Source organism: Myotis yumanensis, unplaced genomic scaffold, assembly GCF_028538775.1.
Source record: "Myotis yumanensis isolate MYYU_CA2020_CCGP unplaced genomic scaffold, mMyoYum1.0.hap1 SCAF_10, whole genome shotgun sequence".
NCBI classification, from domain to species: Eukaryota; Metazoa; Chordata; class Mammalia; order Chiroptera; family Vespertilionidae; genus Myotis; species Myotis yumanensis.
In genome coordinates, this window is record NW_027223761.1 from 44,264,849 (window position 1) to 44,285,624 (window position 20,776).

The window sequence follows — 20,776 nt, forward strand, 5'->3', positions numbered from 1 at the left end:
TTGACAAAATCCATACCCTTTCTTGATAAAAACTCTCAGCAAAGTGGGAATAGAGGGAGCATATCTCAACACAATAAAAGCCCTATATGACAAACCTACAGCCAACATCATACTCAATGGGCAAAAACTAAGCCCATTTCTCCTAAGAACAAGACAGGGATGCCCACATTCACCACTCCTGTTCAACATAGTACTGGAAGTATTAGCCATAGCGATCAGACAAGAAGAAGAAATAAAAGGCATCCAAATTGGAAAAGAAGAAGTAAAACTGTCATTATTTGCAGATGACATGATATTGTACACAGACAACTCCAAAGACTCCATCAAAAAACTACTAGACTTAATAAATGAATTTGTCAATGTAGCAGGATACAAAATCAACACCCAGAAATCTATGGCTTTTTTATACACCAATAATGAACTCACAGAAAGAGAAACTAAAACAACAATCCCATTTACCATTACACCAAAAAAATTAAGATACCTAGGAATAAACTTAACTAAGGAGGTAAAAAACCTGTACTCGGAAAACTACAGGACATTGAAAAAAGAGATAGAGGAAGACATAAACAAATGGAAGAATATACCGTGTTCATGGATTGGTAGAATCAACATCATTAAAATGTCCATACTGCCCAAAGCAATCTATAGATTCAATGCACTCCCCATTAAAATACCAACGGCATACTTCACAGACATAAAACAAACTCTCCAAAAGTTCATATGGAATAAAAAAAGACCCCGAATAGCTGCAGCAATCCTGAGAAAGAAGAACAAAGTTGGAGGGATCACAATATCAGATATCAAGCTGTATTACAAAGCCTCTGTTCTTAAAACAGCCTGGTACTGGCACAAGAACAGCCATATAGACAAATGGAACAGAACAGAGAACCCAGAATTTGACCCAAGCCATTATGCTCAATTAATATTTGACAAAGGAGGAAGAGCATACAATGGAGTCAACACAGTCTCTTCAACAAATGGTGTTGGGAAAATTGGACAATACATGCAAAAAAATGAAACTAGACCACCAACTTACACCATACACAAAAATAAACTCAAAATGGATAAAAGACTTAAACATAAGATGGGAATCCATAAAAATCTTAGAAGAATCCATAGGCAGCAAAATAGCAGACATATGTCACAGCAATATCTTTACCGATACAGCTCCTAGGACAATGGAAACTAAGGAGAAAATAAACAAATGGGACTCCATCAATATAAAAAACTTCGGCAGAGCAAAAGAAACCATCAATAAAACAACAAGAAAGCCCACTGCATGGGAGAACATATTTACCAATGTTATCTCCGATATGGGTTTAATCTACAAAATTTACAGGGAACTCATACAATTTAACAAAAGGAAGATAAACAAAACAATCAAAAAATGGCAAAGGACCTAAATAGACACTTTTCGAAAGAGGACATACAGAAGGCCAAGAGACATATGAAAACATGCTCAAAGTCACTAATCATCCAAGAGATGCAAATCGAAACGACAATGAGGTACCACCTCACACCTGTCAGAATGGCTATCATCAACAAATCAGCAAACAACAAGTGCTGGCGAGGATGTGGAGAAAAAGGAACCATTGTGCACTGCTGGTGGGAATGCAGACTGGTGCAGCCACTGTGGAGAACAGTATGGCGTTTCCTCAAAAAATTAAAAATGGAACTCCCATTTGACCCAGTAATTCCACTTCTAGGAATATATCCCAAGAAATCTGAAACACCAATCAGAAAGGATATATGCACCCCTATGTTCATAGCAGCACAATTCACCATAGCTAAGATTTGGAAACAGCCTATGTGCCCATCAGCAGATGAGTGGATTAAAAAACTGTGGTACAGCTACACAATGGAATACTATGCTCCTGTAAAAAAGAAGGAACTCTTACCATTTGTAACAGCATGAATGGACCTGGAGAGCATTATGTTAAGTGAAATAAGCCAGCTGGAGAAAGATAAATATCACATGATCTCACTCATTTGTAGAATATACTGAACAACATTAACTGATGAACAAAAATAGAGCCAGAGTCATAGAAGCATCGAACAGACCATCCAACCTAAGAGGGAAGGCGGGGGTGGGTGGGTGGAAGGTTAAGAGACCAACTAAAGGACTTGTATGCATGCATATGAGCATAACCAATGGACATAGACAGTAGGGGGTGAGGGCATGTGCTGGGTGGTGGGAGTAGCTGGGGAGAGGTCAATGGGGGAAAAAAGGAGACTAACGTAATACTTTAAACAATAAAAATAAAGAATTTAAAAAAAGATTAGTGAATTTGAATATCTAGCAATAGAAAAAAAATATCAAGAATAAGTGGGAAACAAAGGTATGTTATATACCTTTGGGTAAAAATCTGAACAAAGGCGTTAAGTGGGAATTAACATGGTATATGGGAGTCATGTACCTACCTATCCTACAAACAGACTCACCTATTTGTGCTCCCAAATTTTTATTCTATGCAACAAAGAACTAAAATATCTTTACCTGGAGTTCTCCAAGTTTCTTAGATGTTGGTGAAACAATGTTGAAAAATCCATTGATATGATGGGTTGGAGAAAGCTTGGCTAATCCATTGATCTGAACTCTACCAATTGGAAGATGATCAAGTTTGGTGATTACTTCCAGCACCAGCACAGCCATATCTAATCAGAAACAATTATAATACAGATACTTTCATTTACTTTTATTTTTTGAAGTGAACAGAGGTATACATTAGAAAAAAATTTTTTTTAATATATTTTATTGATTTTTTACAGAGAGGAAGGGAGAGGGATAGAGAGTTAGAAATATCGATGAGAGAGAAACATCGATCTGCTGCCTCCTGCACACTCCCCACTGGGGATGTGCCTGCAACCAAGGTACGTGCCCTTGACCGGAATTGAACCTGGGACCCTTGAGTCCGCAGGCTGACGCTCTATCCACTGAGCCAAACCGGTTAGGGCTAGAAAAATTTTTTTACATTAAAAAATCATTTTATTTTCAGATAAACCATGCACTTATCATATCATTCTGGGGTAGGAGGGAGAGTGAACCCATGATTAACAGAACAAAGTTTTAGAGAAGAACAATAACAAAATACCTTGCGTGGAGAAAAAAGAATTACATTGAACAAAAACATTTAGCATATCAAGTATTTGATTAAAAATTTTCATTAACAAGAGTATTTTTAACTTATTTGGCAAGAACTCAGGCTTTGCTTTTGAAATATAAAAAGCAGTAACTCTTAGTTCTTTTATTCTCACCATTTCTAGTTTTGAACTAAACAAAGGGCTTCTCTTAAATAAATGCAAGTGTTAGACCCTGCCTCCCAGGAGTATCGAATTGCTTACTCCTTGATTGTATCTGGAGTACTGAAATACTGAGAGCATTTGGAACTAACCAGAATGAAAATAAACTCCTTAACTGTACTCTTCGGTTAGTTGCTCAAACTTAATACCGTCATGGTCATAATTTATAGCAGAAGAAATATAATGCATTCATTTGGAATCTAAGATTCTTTTAGGATAGTATAACTTCTGAATATTTGTTTACCAAAGTTGAGAAAATGATTCATTTTCACTATAGATTCAATACCGTAGTGAAAAGAGCATAGGAACTATAATTAGAAGACCTGTGACTGTGTTATAGTGCCAATATTAAAAACTACTTCTGTGTAAGCCAGTTATCTGTAAAACAGGAATCATAATATAGCATGACTATATGAGATGGATGTTGCAAGTAAAACATAGCACCAGGGTCCTCTCACATGGTAGATTCTTAATGACTGTTATAGGTCTTTAAGCAAATTACCTATCATATCACATTCCCTGTCTTACCTTCCTATGGAAGTTATTTGCAAATCATGAGCTAATAAATGTAAAAGTGCTTTGAAGACTATAAAATGATGTGCATATGCAGAATAAGGGAAGCGTACAAACATTTTTTGGTTATTTACTAACAGACAGGCTATTCCATGTCTCATTAATTCTCTTAACAACTTATGATACAGTATTTCTATCCCCATTTGAGAATAACACAGGCTCACAGAAGTCATGAACACTCCTAAATTCACCTAACTGTAGGTCACAAAAATGGACTAACACTCAGTTTGATCTAAATATAAAGTACACTATACCATGCTGCTTCATTATTCATCACTTCTAGGGAGAAAAAACATTAATTCTTAATAGATTTCTGACTTCTATGCTTCACTTTTCCTGTGGAATTATTTATATTATTATTTTTATATTTTTTAGCAAGAGAAAATAACCAAATTTAATATTTACACATGTATGGGAACCCCAGATACATGAGAGAATCAGAGACCCCATATGCAGGAAAGGTTCAGACATAGAAAAGGGGGATTAAAGCATATAAGACATTCTGTGAAATTAGAATCCTTATTGTTCAGCTTTCTTCCCACCCCCATTGTCTTTCATAGACCAACTAACTCAATCCTATCTGATTAAAGAGAGGCAAAAATCAAGTGATGAGACTGAGTGAATTATTGCAATTTTCAATTTCTACTCTAATCTTCACATGCTTCAGACATTTTCAGGGCTGCGATTTCCCATAAAGAGAACAAGAATAAGGGAGGAAAGATGTCAGAAAAGAGTATGAGACATATCTCAGAATCCTATAATCCAGGGGTTCTCAACCTGTGGGTCGAGACCCCTTTGGCGGTCGAACCACCCTTTCACAGGGGTTGCCTAAGACCACCCTGCATATCAGATATTTACATTACGATTCGTAACAGTAGCAACATTACAGTTATGAAGTAGCAATGAAAATAATTTTATGGTTGGGTCACAACATGAGGAACTATATTTAAAGGGCCAGAAAGTTGAGAACCACTGCTAATCCCTCTATTTCCTGAGGCATTATGGCACAACAGAAACATTAATGATCTTGGATTCAGGACATCGCTGAAATTAGGGTTGGTGTAAGGGTGACCTTTACATTTTAAATCTTTAAGAACTTTTTGTTAAAGAATGTGAAAATACAGTAGGAGGAATGAGAGAAAGACACTGGAAGTGTATTAGAATGCATATTGTGAGGCCTCGTATAATTACAATGGGTATTAGCCTCACTTTCTAGGTGATGAATTTGAGTTTCAGAGTTAGAAGTGGGACTTACACAAGGTCACCCTTATACCAACCCTAATTAAAAACAAAACCAAAAACAAAATGCCTCTGTTCAGAATAAGATAGATATAAAGAAATGAGTAGCCCTAGCTGGTTTGGCTCAGTGGATAGAGCATCCACCTGCAGACTGAAGGGTCCTGGGTTTGATTCCCATCAAGGCACATGCCTGGGTTGCAGGCTTGATCCCCAGTAGGGGCATGCAGGAGGCAGCCGATCAATGATTCATCATTGATGTTTCTATCTCTCTTTCCCTCTCCATTCCTCTCTGAAATCAATAAAAATATATTTTTTAGAAAAAAGAGTAAAATAACCCTAGCTAGTTTGCTCAATTGTTAGAGCAGGGGGTGGGAAATATCTGACCTGCAGGCCATTTAAGGCCTGAGAAATCATTTGGTCAGGCCCTTCCAAGGCATTAGGGATGAGTTATTAAATGTTTGGCCAAATATAGCAGGCTAACTTTTAAGCTGATAAGTATGGCTCTAGAATGATGTTATAAATATCAAAATGGCCTTTGGCAGAAAAAACATTCCCCACCCCTTCGTTTAGAGCACCAGCTCACAGACTGGAGGGTGGTGGTTCCGGTCAAGGACACATACCTTGGTTGTAGGCTTGATCCCTGGCCCCAGTTGGGCGCATGTGGGAGGCAACCAGTCAATGTCTCTCACATGATGTTTATTTCTCTCTCTCCCTCCCTTCTCTCTAAAAATCAATGGAAAAAATATTCTTGGGTGAAGATTAACAAAAAAGAAAAAGAAATGAATAAAACAAATAATCCTACCTACATCACAGGGTCATTTTTAACATCAAATAAGATGATGGACTTGAATTATAAAATGCTATAGATTTTCATTTGTTCCTTTATATTATTTTTATCTGAGGAATTCGTATAATCTCCATTTTACTGCCTTCCTCTTTCCAACATGGATCTATTCATGCTTTATGCTAATGAGACAATATATTCATTGGTTTACTTTATGAACCTTATTTTCTTTTAAATGAGCTATGCATACAAAGGAGTACATAAAATAATAATATCACACATCTTTTTTTTTTTTTTTTTAAATATATTTTATTGATTTTTTACAGAGAGGAAGGGAGAGAGATAGAGAGTTAGAAACATCGATGAGAGAGAAACATCGATCAGCTGCCTCCTGCACATCTCCTACTGGGGATGTGCCCGCAACCCAAGTACATGCCCTTGACCAGAATCGAACCTGGGACCTTTCAGTCCGCAGGCCGACGCTCTATCACTGAGCCAAACCGGTTTCGGCAATATCACACATCTTAAGAAATAGTTATAGCCCTAGCTGGTTTGGCTCGGTGGATAGAGCGTCGTCGGCCTGCGGACTGAAGGGTGCAGGTTCGATTCTGGTCATGGGCACATGCCTGGGTTGCGGACTCGATCCCCAGTGTGGGACGTGCAGGAGGCAACCAATCAATGATTCTCTCTCAACACTGATGTTTCTATCTCTCTCTCTCTCTCTCTCCCTTCTTCTCTGAAAGCAATAAAACCACAGATTAAAAAAAAAAGAAATATGCCGAAACCGGTCTGGCTCAGTGGATAAAGCGTCGGCCTTCGGACTGAAGGGTCCCAGGTTCGAGTCCGGTCGGGGGCATGTACCTGGGTTGCGGGCACATCCCCAGTGGGAGATGTGCAGGAGGCAGCTGATCGATGTTTCTCTCTCATCGATGTTTCTAGCTCTCTATCTCTCTCCCTTCCTCTCTGTGGAAAATCAATAAAATATATTTTAAAAAAAAAGTTAAAAAAAAAAGAAAAGAAAATAAATAGTTATACTTTCTCCAAGTTTTCAGTTAGAGCACATACTCATGTAAACCAATGTTGTGTCTTCATTTTCTTTTTTTTAAAAAAGACTTTATTTCTTAAAAGTCCTTTAATGTAAGATCCTTTTTTTTTTTTTGGTTAATCCTTACCTGAGGATATTTTTTCCAATGATTTTTAGAGAGTGGAAGAGAGGGAGTGGGGGGGGGGGAGGGAGAGAGAGAGAGAGAGAGAGAGAGAGAGAAAGAGAGAGAAAGATTGATGTGAGAGAGACACATCAATTGGTTGCCTCCTGCACATGCCCAGGCCAGAATCGGGCCTGCAGTGCAGGTACCTGCCCTTGACTGAGAATTGAACCCAGACCCTTCGGTACATGGGCCAATGTTCTAACCACTGAGCAACCGGCCAGGGCTTCATTTTCTAAGACACATATACTCGTGTTTACAGTTGGGCCATCACTTACAAGGTTTATCTCATGTGTCTTCTATTCAAATGCAACCTTCTCCAAGGCTTCTTTCCTAATTAGAATAATAAAATTTGAGTATTGACCCATTTGGTGGTTAACCCCTTCAATTTATTAATGGGAAAATTAAGACCCAGGAAGATGAAATGGTTTGCTCAAAGTCTAGCAGCAAGTTGGTGTAGAACAGAAGTAGAATTCTGGTTTCCTAGTAGCTTATGATAGTTTAGCCCTTATTAATTTCTTGGAATATTCATATAGTACTCATTGTATGCACCAGATAATCAAGTATTTAATTACACACTATTTGGTACTGCTCACTTTTGTTTCATATATGTCAGTTTTGGTTTTTTTTTCAACAAATCTTTAAGTTCCTTTTGATTAGAGGCTACATCTAAAATCTCTGTATTTCCCCTTCCCCCCAAAATAAAATTAAATCTCTGTATCCTCCACAGTGCCCAAGACTTCATATATGTATGCATACAATACACACACACTTTTTTTTTTTTTTTTTTTTTTTTTTTTTTTTAATATATTTTATTGATTTTTTACAGAGAGGAAGGGAGAGAGATAGAGAGTCAGAAACATCGATGAGAGAGACATCGATCAGCTGCCTCCTGCACATCTCCCACTGGGGATGTGCCCGCAACCCAGGTACATGCCCTTGACCGGAATCGAACCTGGGACCTTTCAGTCCGCAGGCCGACGCTCTATCCACTGAGCCAAACCGGTTTCGGCAATACACACACACTTTTAAAAAAATAAAACCGGTCTTCATTTTTATTTTTTCCAGCAGCTAGTTTGCTGGAGGAGTAAATAAAGAAGAATAGCCAGAGTGACTATAAAATACAAATTTCCTGCGGTTTTGGATTTCTACTCAGATTCTCTCTCTCTCTCTCTCTCTCTTCCCCCCCCCCCCCCCCCCCACCCCTCTGGATTTCTACTCAGATTCTCTCTCTCTCTCTTTTTAACCTTTTTGGTATTTGTTGGTATGGTATTTTTTCAAAAAAATCTATTTCTCAACTGCAGTTCATATTCAATGTTATTTTTTATGAGTTTCAGGTGTACTGCATAGATAGTGGTTAGACAATCATATTCTTTACAAAGTGGAACCCCCAATATTTCACCTAGCCACCTGGCACTGTACATAGTTATTACAATGTTACTGACTATACTAGAGGCCCGATGCATGAAAATCATGCAAGAGTAGGCCTTCCTTCCCCTGGCATCTGGGGCCGGGGCTTCCCTCTGGCACCAACTTCGTTTGGAAGGATGTCCGGTCTAATTGGCATATTATGTTTTTATTATCATAGATTCCCTATGATGTACTTAAGACATTATATTTTTATAAGACTCACATACACTCATATGTGCCAGGTACTGGAGCAGTAATGACACAAAATTTTTTGTTTAATCTTCACAATAATTTCTTCTAGGTAAGTGCTATTATCCCCATATAACTAATAAGAAACTGAGGCTCCAAGATCTTAAGGAACCTTCCAGCATCACCTAGCATCCAATCCTAAAGCCAGAATTCAAATTCGAGACTGTCTGACTTAAAAACCCATGCTCTTCTCATTCAATCAGGCTGCTTTTTCATAGAAAGGGCAGCCATTTGATCTCATTTCACAGATGAGGAAAAAGAGGGTCAAAAATGGGAAGGGGCTTTCCCAAAATCCCACAGCCGATAACAACCTAAAGTTCAGATGCCAAGTCTAATGCATTCTTTTTCATTGTTGTTTATCCTCACCTGAGGATATTTTTCCATTGATTTTTAGAGAGAGTGGAAGGGAGAGGGAGAGACACAGAGAGAGAAACATTGAAGTGAGAGAGACACATTGATTGGTTGCCTCCCCTATGAGCCCGGACCAGGGCCAGGGATTGAGCCTGCAACCTAGGTATGTGACCTTGACTGGAATCAAACCTGCGACCCTTCAGTCCACAGACCAATGCTCTATCCACTAAGCCAGACTGGCTAGGGCTAATGCAGTCTTTATTTTACCACAGGATGCCCAAATAAGCCTCTGACCTGTTAATTATCATATAAACAGATATTTTATGTCTTACTGAAGAATTTCTAATCACTCTTCATTTGTTAAAATTATATAAAAATACCAACTGCGGATTTAAGTTTTAGGTCTATAGTACCTGAATATCTATGGGTATCCTTTAATAGCACTTATCACTTTCTACTATAACTAAACTCTGTGAATTTAGTTAGAATTAGATACTATTCTGATTATACTTTTATTCACATTTGTAATCCCATAGTGCCTAGCACAATGTGTAGCACACATAAATATTCAATATATATTTTTTGAATTACTGAATTTTTATTGTTCTTTACATTTGATGTTTTCTTGATAGAATGTAAGCTTCTTAAGGACAGATCTTTAATTAAATCTTTAATGTTTAATTCACCTTTGGCTTTCCAGTATTCTTAGCCCAACAATGTTTACACAATAAATGCTTGATTTTTACTGACTTAAACTGGATTGATTTGATAAATAACCTCACGATCCAAAAATGTGTTTATGTGAAAGTCCGACCTAAATATTGAAAAATAATACAGTACATTTAGAATATTTTCCTTGAAAAGAAATGAAGAAATTTGGGCTTCTGAATTCTTATAAAGGGATCCTTCCATTTTTAAAAACCTGTAGTACTAATTCACTAAACCATTCATTTAGCACTTAGTATGTATTCTCTTGTAATGTTAGTAAATTTCATGTCTATATTTTTTTTCTTTGAGCATAATGTAAGTCCCAGAGCAAAGACTATAGTTATTACTTAAAGAAGCATGATTTGATGAAAAGTTTTGGTGTCAGACAGAAGTGGGTTCAAATCCTAGTTTTGCCATCATCAACTATGTAACCTTAGAGAGTATTGATTTAATCTCTGAACCTCAGTTTCATCATCTATAAAAGAGATAAAATATCTATCTTGCAGGGTTATTAAGAATTAGAAATAACATGAATCAATTGCTGGCGCATAGTATACTCTCAGTACGATGGCCAGTATAATACCTCTTTGAGTCCTCAATAATTAACAATGCCATAGATACTAGGTACATAGTAACGCCTATTGCTAACAACATTACTACATACTTATCCTAGCTAATCCTACCTAATAAAGATGGAATATGCAAATTGACCGTCACTTCGAGACAAAAGATGGTGGTGCCCACAACCAATAAGGAGGGAATATGCAAATTGACGCAACAAAGATGATGGTGGCCGGGCCGGGACACTTGCGACGGCGCAGGTGTTCTGCCCTGCCCTGGTCGCTCCGGGCCTCTGGGCAGTACGAAGGCAGAAGGCGGCTCCAGGCCAGAGCAAAGGCGGTGCCAGCAGCCAGGGGAAGGAAGGCCTATTCTTGCACGAATCTTCATGCATCGGGCCTCTAGTTAGGTCCATAGGTGAAATGATAAGACAAAAGCATACCTGTTAGATAAGAGGTAAATTGCTTTGGACCACAGCGAACAGCATAACGTGTAGTTGTTCTCACAGCTTTTGGTTCAGTCTGCAATGTGTCCGTGGGACAAAAGAGGGTTCCATCTGATGTTTCTCCCCACCATCTCACTCGGACAAGTACACAAGAGGGAGGCTTTGCAATCTTCCATATGACTTTACTAACAGTAAGTTTCAGAAAGCAGCGTAGCTGGCCTTCAACTAGAGGTGGTAGGCTTGTAGATGGAGGAATGTCACTCAAACCTGTGGAGGAATTCAAGAATAACAAGTCAAGATTTAGACTAAATACAGAAAATATATAATCTGCTTTATGAATAAAAATACACAAAAACAGAGAGCAGACTTATCCTATCTATCCTAATAAAGGAGAAGTAACTAACAAACCAGGCCACAGAATAGCCTATTTGGGTCCCTTAAGTCATCCTGGTAACAAATTAGTATTTAGGGTTTGATTCAGGTTATTATAAGAACATACTAAGTTAAGACATGCAAATCTCAGTAATTGAAAATTTTCTTCCAAGTACTGTTGATTTGATTATTGCAAAGTCCACAATTCTTAATGAAGACCACCTTAAATTGTCTACGTTTACTTTCCTGCCCAATATCATACAGTTAACGAGTACAGAGGTTTTATTCTTCAGATTCTACACTATTTTTTTGGCACAAAGTTGGGTTCGTAATATTTACTGGCTTTCAGAGCTTTCTATAAAACTCTCCTTTAATGTTTCTAACCAACACTCAGAGATATAAGAAACCATTCCTACATCACACACACTTTTCTATTCCTCTGACTTTTCCCTTGGGGAGTGGGTAGGCCTCACAAGAAAATACACTGGAGCCTCTCAGATGAGATATCTATATAAATGCCTCTTCAGATTTCCGAAATGAACAACTTCTCTGTTCTCTATAGAAAAGAAAAAAAATCCACCATAATCTTTGTGGATAACTAGTTTCAATATAAAAGTTATACACAGGTGTATATATGAGCATTACTACATATGTATATGGTATAGCGTGTAGGGCATTCTTGTGCTATTTCTATTTTGATTTTCCTATCAACCAAATAAACTTGACTGGTTTGACACAGGGAGCAGCAAAACTGACCACTTCCATGCTTCATCATTCCTGGGAGGAAAGGCACTGCCTCAAAACTGTTTAAATATCTGTACACGGTTGGGTAAGAGTCATTTCCAGCCTGCAGCTTCCGTCCTCACCCCTAATGTATGATCACTATTTCTATCATCTCTTTGCATGGTATGTAAAAAGGCAGTCACCTGATTTTTGTTTGTTTGTTTTTGAGGCAGCCCTGTGTGTAGAGATTCAATTTCCAGTTTCCTGATCTGCCCTGGGTTCTTAGGGTGACTGTTCTCACTGCAGCTAACATTTTCCTACTCTCCTGGCGAGCTTGTGTCTCTCCGAGGGCGCTAACCTGATGATAACCTCTTGCTACCTACACACTCTTCCATCATCTCAAATCCTTCAGAGAGCCTCCTGCCCTCATCCCCACTCCCACCCTACCTACCACACGTGTAACTCCCACTCCTTCCTCTCTCCCCACTCCCGCCTGAAGCCCCTCATTCTACTAATATTTACTGAGTCCTATTTTGTGCTACTTCTTGAGGACTCAGTAACGTATAAAGCAATGGCCCTTGCCTATTGGGATTACTGACATACTCCCCTCCCCAACTTAGGCTTCGTCCGTCCTATATGGACCTCCAAAGGTATACCCTCACACACGTTTAACTTGGTTATTAAAAGCCCGCCCAAGTCATGGGGATGTAATGCATGCCGCGGTGACTGTAGGTAACAGTGTATTATACATTTGAAAGTTGCTGGAGACTAACATAATGTTATGTCAATTATATCTTAACTTCTAAAAAGTAAAAGGAAGAAAAAAATCTGAATGTAGAAGCGTCCTCCCTGTACCCTTTAGCTCTCACTTCGCCCCATTTATTTGTCTAGTTTGCCGTCCCCACCCCACTCCAGCCCCTATTTGCTTTCCATTCGTTGGAGAGCCAACTGCCCTCTTTTTAAACCTGATTCCCTGGTTATTCTCCCCCCTTTATCCCCCCCCCCTTTTTTTTACAGGCAGGTGTGGGGGTCTCCCTAGAACACCTTACACCCTGCTTCCCTAACTCCACCCTATTACGCTTTCCTCCACCTTCGGCCGCTCAGGTTACCTCCTTTCTTGCGGCCACGGCCGCCCCCAGGCCCCTGGCCTTTCCGTTGTTTCATGACGAGGCCGAACTTTTCTTCGCCAACTCAACTGCGGCCCCAGCACCTAAGCCGTAGCCTCCCGCCATCCCTTCCCACCGCGCCTGCGTTCCCCGGCAACGGCGCCGCTGGGCAGCCTGGGAGGCACAAAGCAGCCGCTTTTCCTCTAACAGTCGGGGAAGCGGTGAGAAGGGAAGGCGCCAAGACTCCGTACCGCCAATAGACTGCAACACCCACGATGCTTTGCTACTCTACCTCTGCGGGGTTGGACGCGGTCGCCTCCAGCTGCGCAGGCGCAAAGGGATACATCCTTTGAGGACTCCATTGCCCAGAGTGCATTGCCACCAGGGGCGCTTCTCTTTCCGGCGAGGGCCGTGGAGTTCTCCGCTAGGGGTCTGAAGGGTCCGCAGACTCCGTTACCCAGCTTCCTTTGTGAAGTTTCCTGTTGCGCACTTCCGTTGAAACCGCCTGAAGAGAGTGGGTGGAGTTTACGGCGCCGGTGGTCGGTGGGTGGTGCTGCAGCTTGCCTGGGTGCTGTCCAGAGGCGACTGGGAGCAGCTAAAGGGGCGAGCTGTGACCAGCTGGGCCGCACCTCGCCTGGGACTAAGCTTTGGCTCCTGTGTGACTGCGGCCTCCCCTTCATGTCCGCCCTCGAGAAGAGCATGCACCTCGGCCGCCTGCCCTCTCGCCCCCCTCTACCCGGCAACGGAGGCAATCAGAGCGGAGCCAAGATGCGAATGGGGTACGTAACCCGGACCCCTTCTTCTGAGAGGCCAGGCCTTGGCCGTTGGAGAATGGTGGTGTCTCTGGGCGTTTGGAGCTGCACGGCAAGGGAGGCTAAGGAGCGGAGAGAATGGTGGCGGCGGCCTGGAGACGTGTAGGTGGAGCAGAAGCCAGGTGTGGGCTCTCCGGGAGGCGTCAAGTTGATGGAAATTGGAGGACAGATAGGATTGAAGGGAGAAAGGAATAAGGCAGAGAGACTTAGGAAGCACCTACAGAGGAAGGGATGGAGGAGGTTTGAAAAAAGGGAGTCCAGCGATGACAGAGGTGGGGTGGAAGCTGCCAGGGAGGGCGGAGGGAAATGGGGAATGACTGAGAGAAAAGTTGGGAGTCAGGGGAAGCAACTTGGGAAAGATTTAGGAGGAGTAGAAAGACGGCGAGAGCTAGATGTTAGAAAAACTCTGAGAACCGGAGAGCCTCTGAAGCAGGGTGAGAGAAAGAAAGGAACGAGGGAGCAGGTTTGGGTGCTAGAGCGGGTTCTCCGAGGTGTCAGAGGCAGACTCGGGGAGTTGGGAGGAAGGAGAAAGCTGGGGGGGAGAGGCCTGAGGAAAGATGGATCCCACAGCCAAGAGGACTGTTGAGGGTGAGAGGGATGCGATGAGAAGGGAGGGCAGAGAAGGAGGGGAGGGGTGATGAGGGCGGGCACCGAGGGGGTTCGAGGAGCGACCGTGGGCTCTCGACATGGAGAAGCGGCGAGGAGCGGGGTTTGGTTTAGTGCACGGGAAGCTTCAAGAGGAAGATGCGGGCAGCTAGCTTTTGCCTGGCGAATAGGTCTGATGGAAGCCGTGTGCTGGTTTGAAAAAAAAACAACACAGAGTTAATGAAGCATGGAAAGTAGCTACTTAAAATGTTTCAGGGAGACCATTTCCCGGGGAGGAGGGTGCGGCGTTGCAGAGAGAGACGCGGCATTATAGGCTGCTGAGTGGCTTGGGCCAGGTTGGGGGATACGGAGGAGGTTCCCGGGGATAGGAGGGAGCGCAATGAGTTGAAGGGGACAGGCAGGGTTAGCTGCTGAAAAGCAGAGAGAATTGAATGGGCACGTTGGTTTGGAGGGGTGTTGGTAGCATCGGACAGGATTTTGGAAACGAATGCCTGCACAGAGGAAAGGGGTGGAAGGATACTTGGGGAGAAGGTAGTCGTCAGACAGAGTACGTGTTCAGGAATCTGGAGATGGATTTGGTAGATATTCTTGGGATGGAGGACCAGGGAAGAGAAACCTCCCCGGTGAAGGCGGTGAAGAAGTGATATGTACAAACACGGATGAAAAGGAGAGGAGGACAGGAGAGTGTGCTGTGAAAGCAGGCCCTAACAGTGAAGAGCGAGGAAAATCCTGTGCATTAAAGCAGTAGGAGCTGGTGAGAATGGTTGGAAAAACCAGGGAAGGAAATTAAGCATTGAAGGGGAGACCTGACGGTGATCTACAGTAGAAAAATGAGAGAACCTTGACAGGAAAAGGTAGGCCAGTTGAGGCACAACAGAAAGGGGTGGTAGAAGGCTACGTTTAAGAACATTGTTTTAGCTTTGGAAGACAGAAAGATAGGACTGCAACATGAATAATAAGGAGGATTTGGAAATTGACCCATAACAGGTTATTTGGGAAAATTACCTGGAGTATAAAATTAATGTAACATTTATTGTTGATATGTAGCGTAGTTGTTGCCTATCTTCATCTAAAATTTGATCTTTCAGTATACCAGCACTCTGATTTAAAAACTGTGCCAAAATATTACCTTTTAAATAGCTATATATGCTTCAGATTAGTTTAATTAAAACTCAGCTTCTCATTTTGTCAAATCAAGTTCTCTGAAGAGGTAGAACTGAAGGAAAATACTAAGAGAAAATAAAGGGAAAATCTGCTGCTTAGAAGTTTGTATAATTGTTAGTAACTTAGTCTTTAAATAGATGTTTGGTCTTCTTAATTTAGGTTAACTGCTTATCCTGGAAAGTATTATTTTTTTAAAAAATATATTTTATTGATTTTTTACAGAGAGGAAGGGAGAGGGATAGAGTTAGAAACATTGATGAGAGAGAAACATTGATCAGCCGCCTCCTGCACACCTCCTACTGGCGATGTGCTGGCAACCAAGGTACATGCCCTTGACCGGAATCGAACCTGGGACCCTTTAGTCCAGTGGTTCTCAACCTTGGCTGCACATTAGAATCACCTGGGAATCTTTTTAAAATCCTGATTTCTGGGCCTCATCCTCCGGAAATTCTGTTTCTTTGTTACGGGGTGGGGCCACTGCTTTAGTCCCTAAGCTGATGCTCTCTCCACTGAGCCAAACCGGTTAGGGCCTGGAAAGTATTCTTTAGAAAGAAGCTTCTTTATACTATTGTAAAGAGAAGAGCATATGTTGGTGAATTTTATGTGGTCGTCAAGTGGCTTATTTTTATCTGTTTTTTTTTTCTCTTCCTTCTTATTGGAACATAGGCAGGCCTCCTCTAAGTCTAATGTTAGTGATAATATAGACCCATTGCCCCCTACAATCATAAAGCTGGAAGAGAGCTCTTGAAATGATCTCATCTCAACATTTCACTGTATAGCTGAGGAAACTGAGACTCAGAATTCTGTGTTCTGTAAGGTAAACTAAGGAGCAGGGGACAGTATTTCTTCTTAATAAATGACAAACTGAAACTCACATCTTCATACTGAGGTATCCTAGAAGCTTGGTGGTAGGGCTGGCGGCTAAGGACTAAACATGGGTTTCTTTCTTTTTTTATTTTATTTAAATATGGAACGCTTCATGAATTTGTGTGTCATCCTTGCGCAAGGGCCATGCTAATCTAGAACATGGGTTTCTTAACTCTTGAGACCCATTGTGGTTTTTTTGGATTCATAGTTGTTATGTTGGCAATATTTAAATTGAGTTGTGTATCTTTCTCCTTTGCAAATACTCTAGGATTTAGTTTTTTTTCCTGGGTCCTGATTTATGAAGTCTCACTTACACCAATTTCAAAGCATCCTTTATTTTTCCTCTACTCACTTGCTTTTTTCTTATCTTACCACTTTTCCCACTTTCCCATCTATCTCTAACTTTCAAGTTGGGCCTGTTTCTTTGCCAATTTCTTACTTACTCTTTTAACTATTTTTCATAATCTTTTGCCCTCAGTTTTACTAACTTTATTTAGATGTATGCGTATTCTGGATTTTGAATCATAGAAATACACTTTCTTCTCCCAGGTTATAAAATAATTCATATATGTTTTTTTTGTTTTGTTTTTTTCAGGACCAGTAGGGTTTCTTTTTTTGCACCCATTTCAAATTTATCTTGATGTGCAAAGTGAGGAACAGAGCCAGTTTTATCTTTATCCACAGGCTGGCCAGTTATTTTTAAAACCTTTTGTTAAAAAGTCCTTTTCCCATTATGTATTTCACCTAAAAAAAAATAATGCATTTCTCTACTGATTAAAATGACATCTTTATTGTATACCAAATTTCCACATAGATTTGGGTTTATGAAGTTTCTTTTCCTTTTTTTATGTGCCACTGCTACACTTTTAATTAGGCATCATTAATATGTATTAGTACATGGTAGAGGTAGGTTCTCCCTCATTTTTAACATTTTCCTGGGTCCTCTTATTTATTCTTACAAATAAACTTTCTAACCAACTAGACTAGTGCCAGAAAAAAAAATCTTGATATTATTTTTATTGGGACTATATTAAATATATAAAATAACTTAGAGTAAACATTTTAATGATGTTGAATCTTCCTTAAAGACATATATATGAATTTCTTTTGAAGGAAAATATTTCAGATCCCAAATATAGGGAAAATGCCTTATGTATGAGTAAACCTCATATTACTCTTATATAATTATAAAACTCAACAAATTTACTGTTTAAATACAATTAAACACACAAAACTCCCTAAATTAAAATTAGCAACATTACGTTCATGTGAAATAATTTACTGTTAACATTTATTTATTATTAATAGGAAGTTCTAGAGTTAATCTAGTCATTCAACTGATCATTCAGGACCCAGACTTTTGGCATCCTTTCTTTTGCCATTCTTAGAAATATTGGCTTTTCCGTCTCTACATGTTCTACAGGATGGCTGCTGTAACTCCATTTGCATCTTACCTTTATTCTGTCTTTCCAAATAAAAAGGAAGGAACAGGGGCAAAGGCCATTTCCTATATAAACTTCTCTTTCTCTCTCTCTCTCTCTCTCTCTCTCTCTCAACTTCCCAGCACATTTTCCCTAAGTCTCAGTCTAGAACAGCGGTTCTCAACCTGTGGGTCGCGACCCCTTTGGGGGGTTGAACGACCCTTTCACAGGGGTCGCCCAAGACCATCGGAAAACACATATATAGTTACGTATTGTTTTTGTGATTAATCACTGTGCTTTAATTATGTTCAATTTGTAACAATGAAAATACATCCTGCATATCAGATATTTACATTACGATTCATAACAGTAGCAAAATTACAGTTATGAAGTAGCAACGAAAATAATTTTATGGTTGGGGGTCACCACAATATGAGGAACTGTATTAAAGGGTCGCGGCATCAGGAAGGTTGAGAACCACTGGTCTAGAACTAGTTCACATGTCCTTCCTGAGACCAATCACTGGCAGCATGGAATGTGATTACTATTACTGATTGATGTTTAATTCTGATTCATTTCCTCGGGCTGGAGGAAAGATAACAAGATATCTCTACTACCTATTGAAACAATTTGGAATTCTGTTAGGGATTAGAGACTGGGAAGTGGGGAAAGAATGTAGAGAGTTAACAGCAGCTGCCTCAAGTCCTGATGTTAACAAGTGGGAGAGACTGATCTTCTGGTTCAGATTCCCTACTGTTTTCATTATATAGGACTTGACCCCTCCTCTCCACCCTTTCCCACTTGTGCCAGGTTTGAGCCCCTTGACCTGAGCACTTCTGAGTAAATGTCTATTTTTCCCATTGTTGCTAGGCTTATTACCAGCAAATATATTTCTTCTTAGGGTCTCCAAAGTTGGATAATTGGATTTTTTAAACCTAATGAGCCCTCCTTTGTGGGGGGCGGTTTCTCTCTTTTTCATGTCCCGCATGGAAAAGGAAACAGTCCATTTGCTGAGTGGAGGAGCTGGGGATTAAGAAATTAAAGAAAGACCAAGACGCAGAAATAGATTTTAAGCTGGGACCAGGTGGGCGCCATCCTCTCTGATGGAGAGGTGGCAAAAGCGGCCTGAGCCACACAGCAGGTTTATTTTAAAGGCCTAGATTTACATATCTAGTTCTGCCCCTGCCTGATTAACATGTCCAGCCTTATTGGGGAAGCATGTTCCCAGGGCATGGCTGCCTATGCTCTGAGTTGAGCTGACAATTATAAGAAAATGCCTAGGTGCCTCCCAGGCGGCCCTCTACACTCCTTGTTCTGTTACTAGCTTTCAGATTTGAGAAAACACCTGTGGTTGGTTAGGAAAAACTTTTTTTCTTCATGATATGAAACACTTTCATTTAGAGAAGAAAGTTTTAATTTATAGCACTATTAAAAGAGTTGTGCACTTATACACCTCACTTAGATGTTCTTCAAAATGCAGTACATCTATACCTCGTTTTGTTGTGCTTCACTTTATTGCACTTGGCAGATACTGTGGTTTTTGCAAGGTCTTAAAGGCAGGACTCTCCACCAGTAAAAAGATTAGACTCACTTTATTGCAGTATTCACTTTATTGTGGTGGTCTGGCACAGAACCCACAGCATCTCTGAGGAATGCCTGTATTGACAACTAGTCCTAAGCATGTACTGCCAATATATTTTGAAGACTGAATAAGAAATTATGTTGGAAGTCTCAGTCATTCCAAGCCATAGCAGAAGGCTGAAATTGTGGCTAGATTTGTCCAGAGACTATAAGTTGCCAACTCCATATCAATACTATTAGTTCTGTACTTCTGTTGTCTTTTATAGAATACTAGAGGCCCGGTGCAGGGATTCATGCACTGGTGGGGGTGTGGCCTGCAGGGATCGGCCTGCTGTGGGAGCTGTGCTTCCACTGTGGGAGTTCACTGACCAGCAGGGGGCAGCTCCTGCATTGAGCGTCTGCCCACTGGTGGTCAGTGCGCATCATAGCAACTGGTCGACCAGTCGTTCTGGTCATTCTGCTGTTCACTTGCTGGGCTTTTATATATATAGATAAATAGATAGGTTTTAAATCAACATACTTTGCTACATGCTATTTAACTGGTGCAAACTTGACTTTATTTTCTTAAAATGTGGGTAATACTGGCCTCAAAGAGTTGTTTTTGAGGAGAAAGAGATGATATATATATGGAATTATTGCTTAAATTGTAAAGCTGTATAATGGAAACTTATTTACTGAATTTTGCAAATTCTAAGATCACTTCTTTTCATATTTGAAATAATAGGATCTTAACAATTGCTGTTGGTCAAGTAACAGCCCTAACTTGTTTGTCATTGCTAATGCATGAGTGAACACCAAAACCAGAATTAAAACTTGTAAAATAGTTGTTGGCAGCTTGGGAGAAAATTCTGGAGACAAAAGTGGAACATTTTTAAATAAATTTTTAAAACATTGATTGAGTTAAGAGAGAGAGAGAAACACTGATTTGTTGTTCCACTTATTTATGCATTCATTGGTTGCTTCTTGTATGTGCCTTGACCAGGGATCAAACCCAAACCTTGGTGTATCAGGATGATGCTCTAACCAACTGAGCTACCTGGCCAGGTCCAAAAGTGGAGTATTTTTAACCACAAATAACTGAATGGTTGTGGGAATGAGTTAAGCAATATTCCTTAAATGAGAATAAAAATAATATAACTCTTTACATAATGGTAAAGTTGGATATGAGCTGGTGTTTAGTTTTAAGAAATACTCCATCACCCATGTTCTTGTGAAGCAGAGAGGACTATATTAGTCAGAATGATTCAGAGTAGGACTCACAGTATGAAGAAATTGGTTAGGAATACCTTAAGTATTTTA

At 40.3% G+C, this 20,776-nt stretch overlaps 2 protein-coding genes and 1 pseudogene across 7 annotated transcripts in view; 1 reads left to right on the forward strand and 2 right to left on the reverse strand.

Annotated features, from left to right (window-relative positions):
• Positions 1-13,306, reverse strand: part of C2CD3 (C2 domain containing 3 centriole elongation regulator) — a 124,232-nt gene extending 110,926 nt beyond the window's left edge. For 4 of the 5 annotated variants that reach the window (XM_070425609.1, XM_070425608.1, XM_070425613.1 and 1 more), the window contains exons 1-3: positions 13,030-13,240; positions 10,823-11,092; positions 2,501-2,658 (exon numbers count right to left, since the gene is read on the reverse strand). In XM_070425609.1, coding sequence (XP_070281710.1) covers positions 2,501-2,658; positions 10,823-11,092; positions 13,030-13,084 — 483 coding nt within the window. In that variant the 5' untranslated portion in view covers positions 13,085-13,240. Of the gene's footprint in view, positions 1-2,500; positions 2,659-10,822; positions 11,093-13,029; positions 13,241-13,277 lie in introns of those variants that run through there. The other variant, XM_070425610.1, reaches the window with a different exon arrangement.
• Positions 13,307-13,532: 226 nt separating this feature from the next.
• The window catches only part of PPME1 (protein phosphatase methylesterase 1), a 61,535-nt gene continuing 54,291 nt past the window's right edge, over positions 13,533-20,776 (forward strand). For both annotated transcript variants that reach the window (XM_070425616.1, XM_070425617.1), the window contains exon 1: positions 13,533-13,805. In XM_070425616.1, the coding sequence (XP_070281717.1) occupies positions 13,705-13,805 (101 nt within the window). In that variant the 5' untranslated portion in view covers positions 13,533-13,704. The remainder of the gene's footprint in view (positions 13,806-20,776) is intronic.
• LOC139019091 (U6 spliceosomal RNA) lies at positions 16,570-16,630 on the reverse strand (annotated as a pseudogene).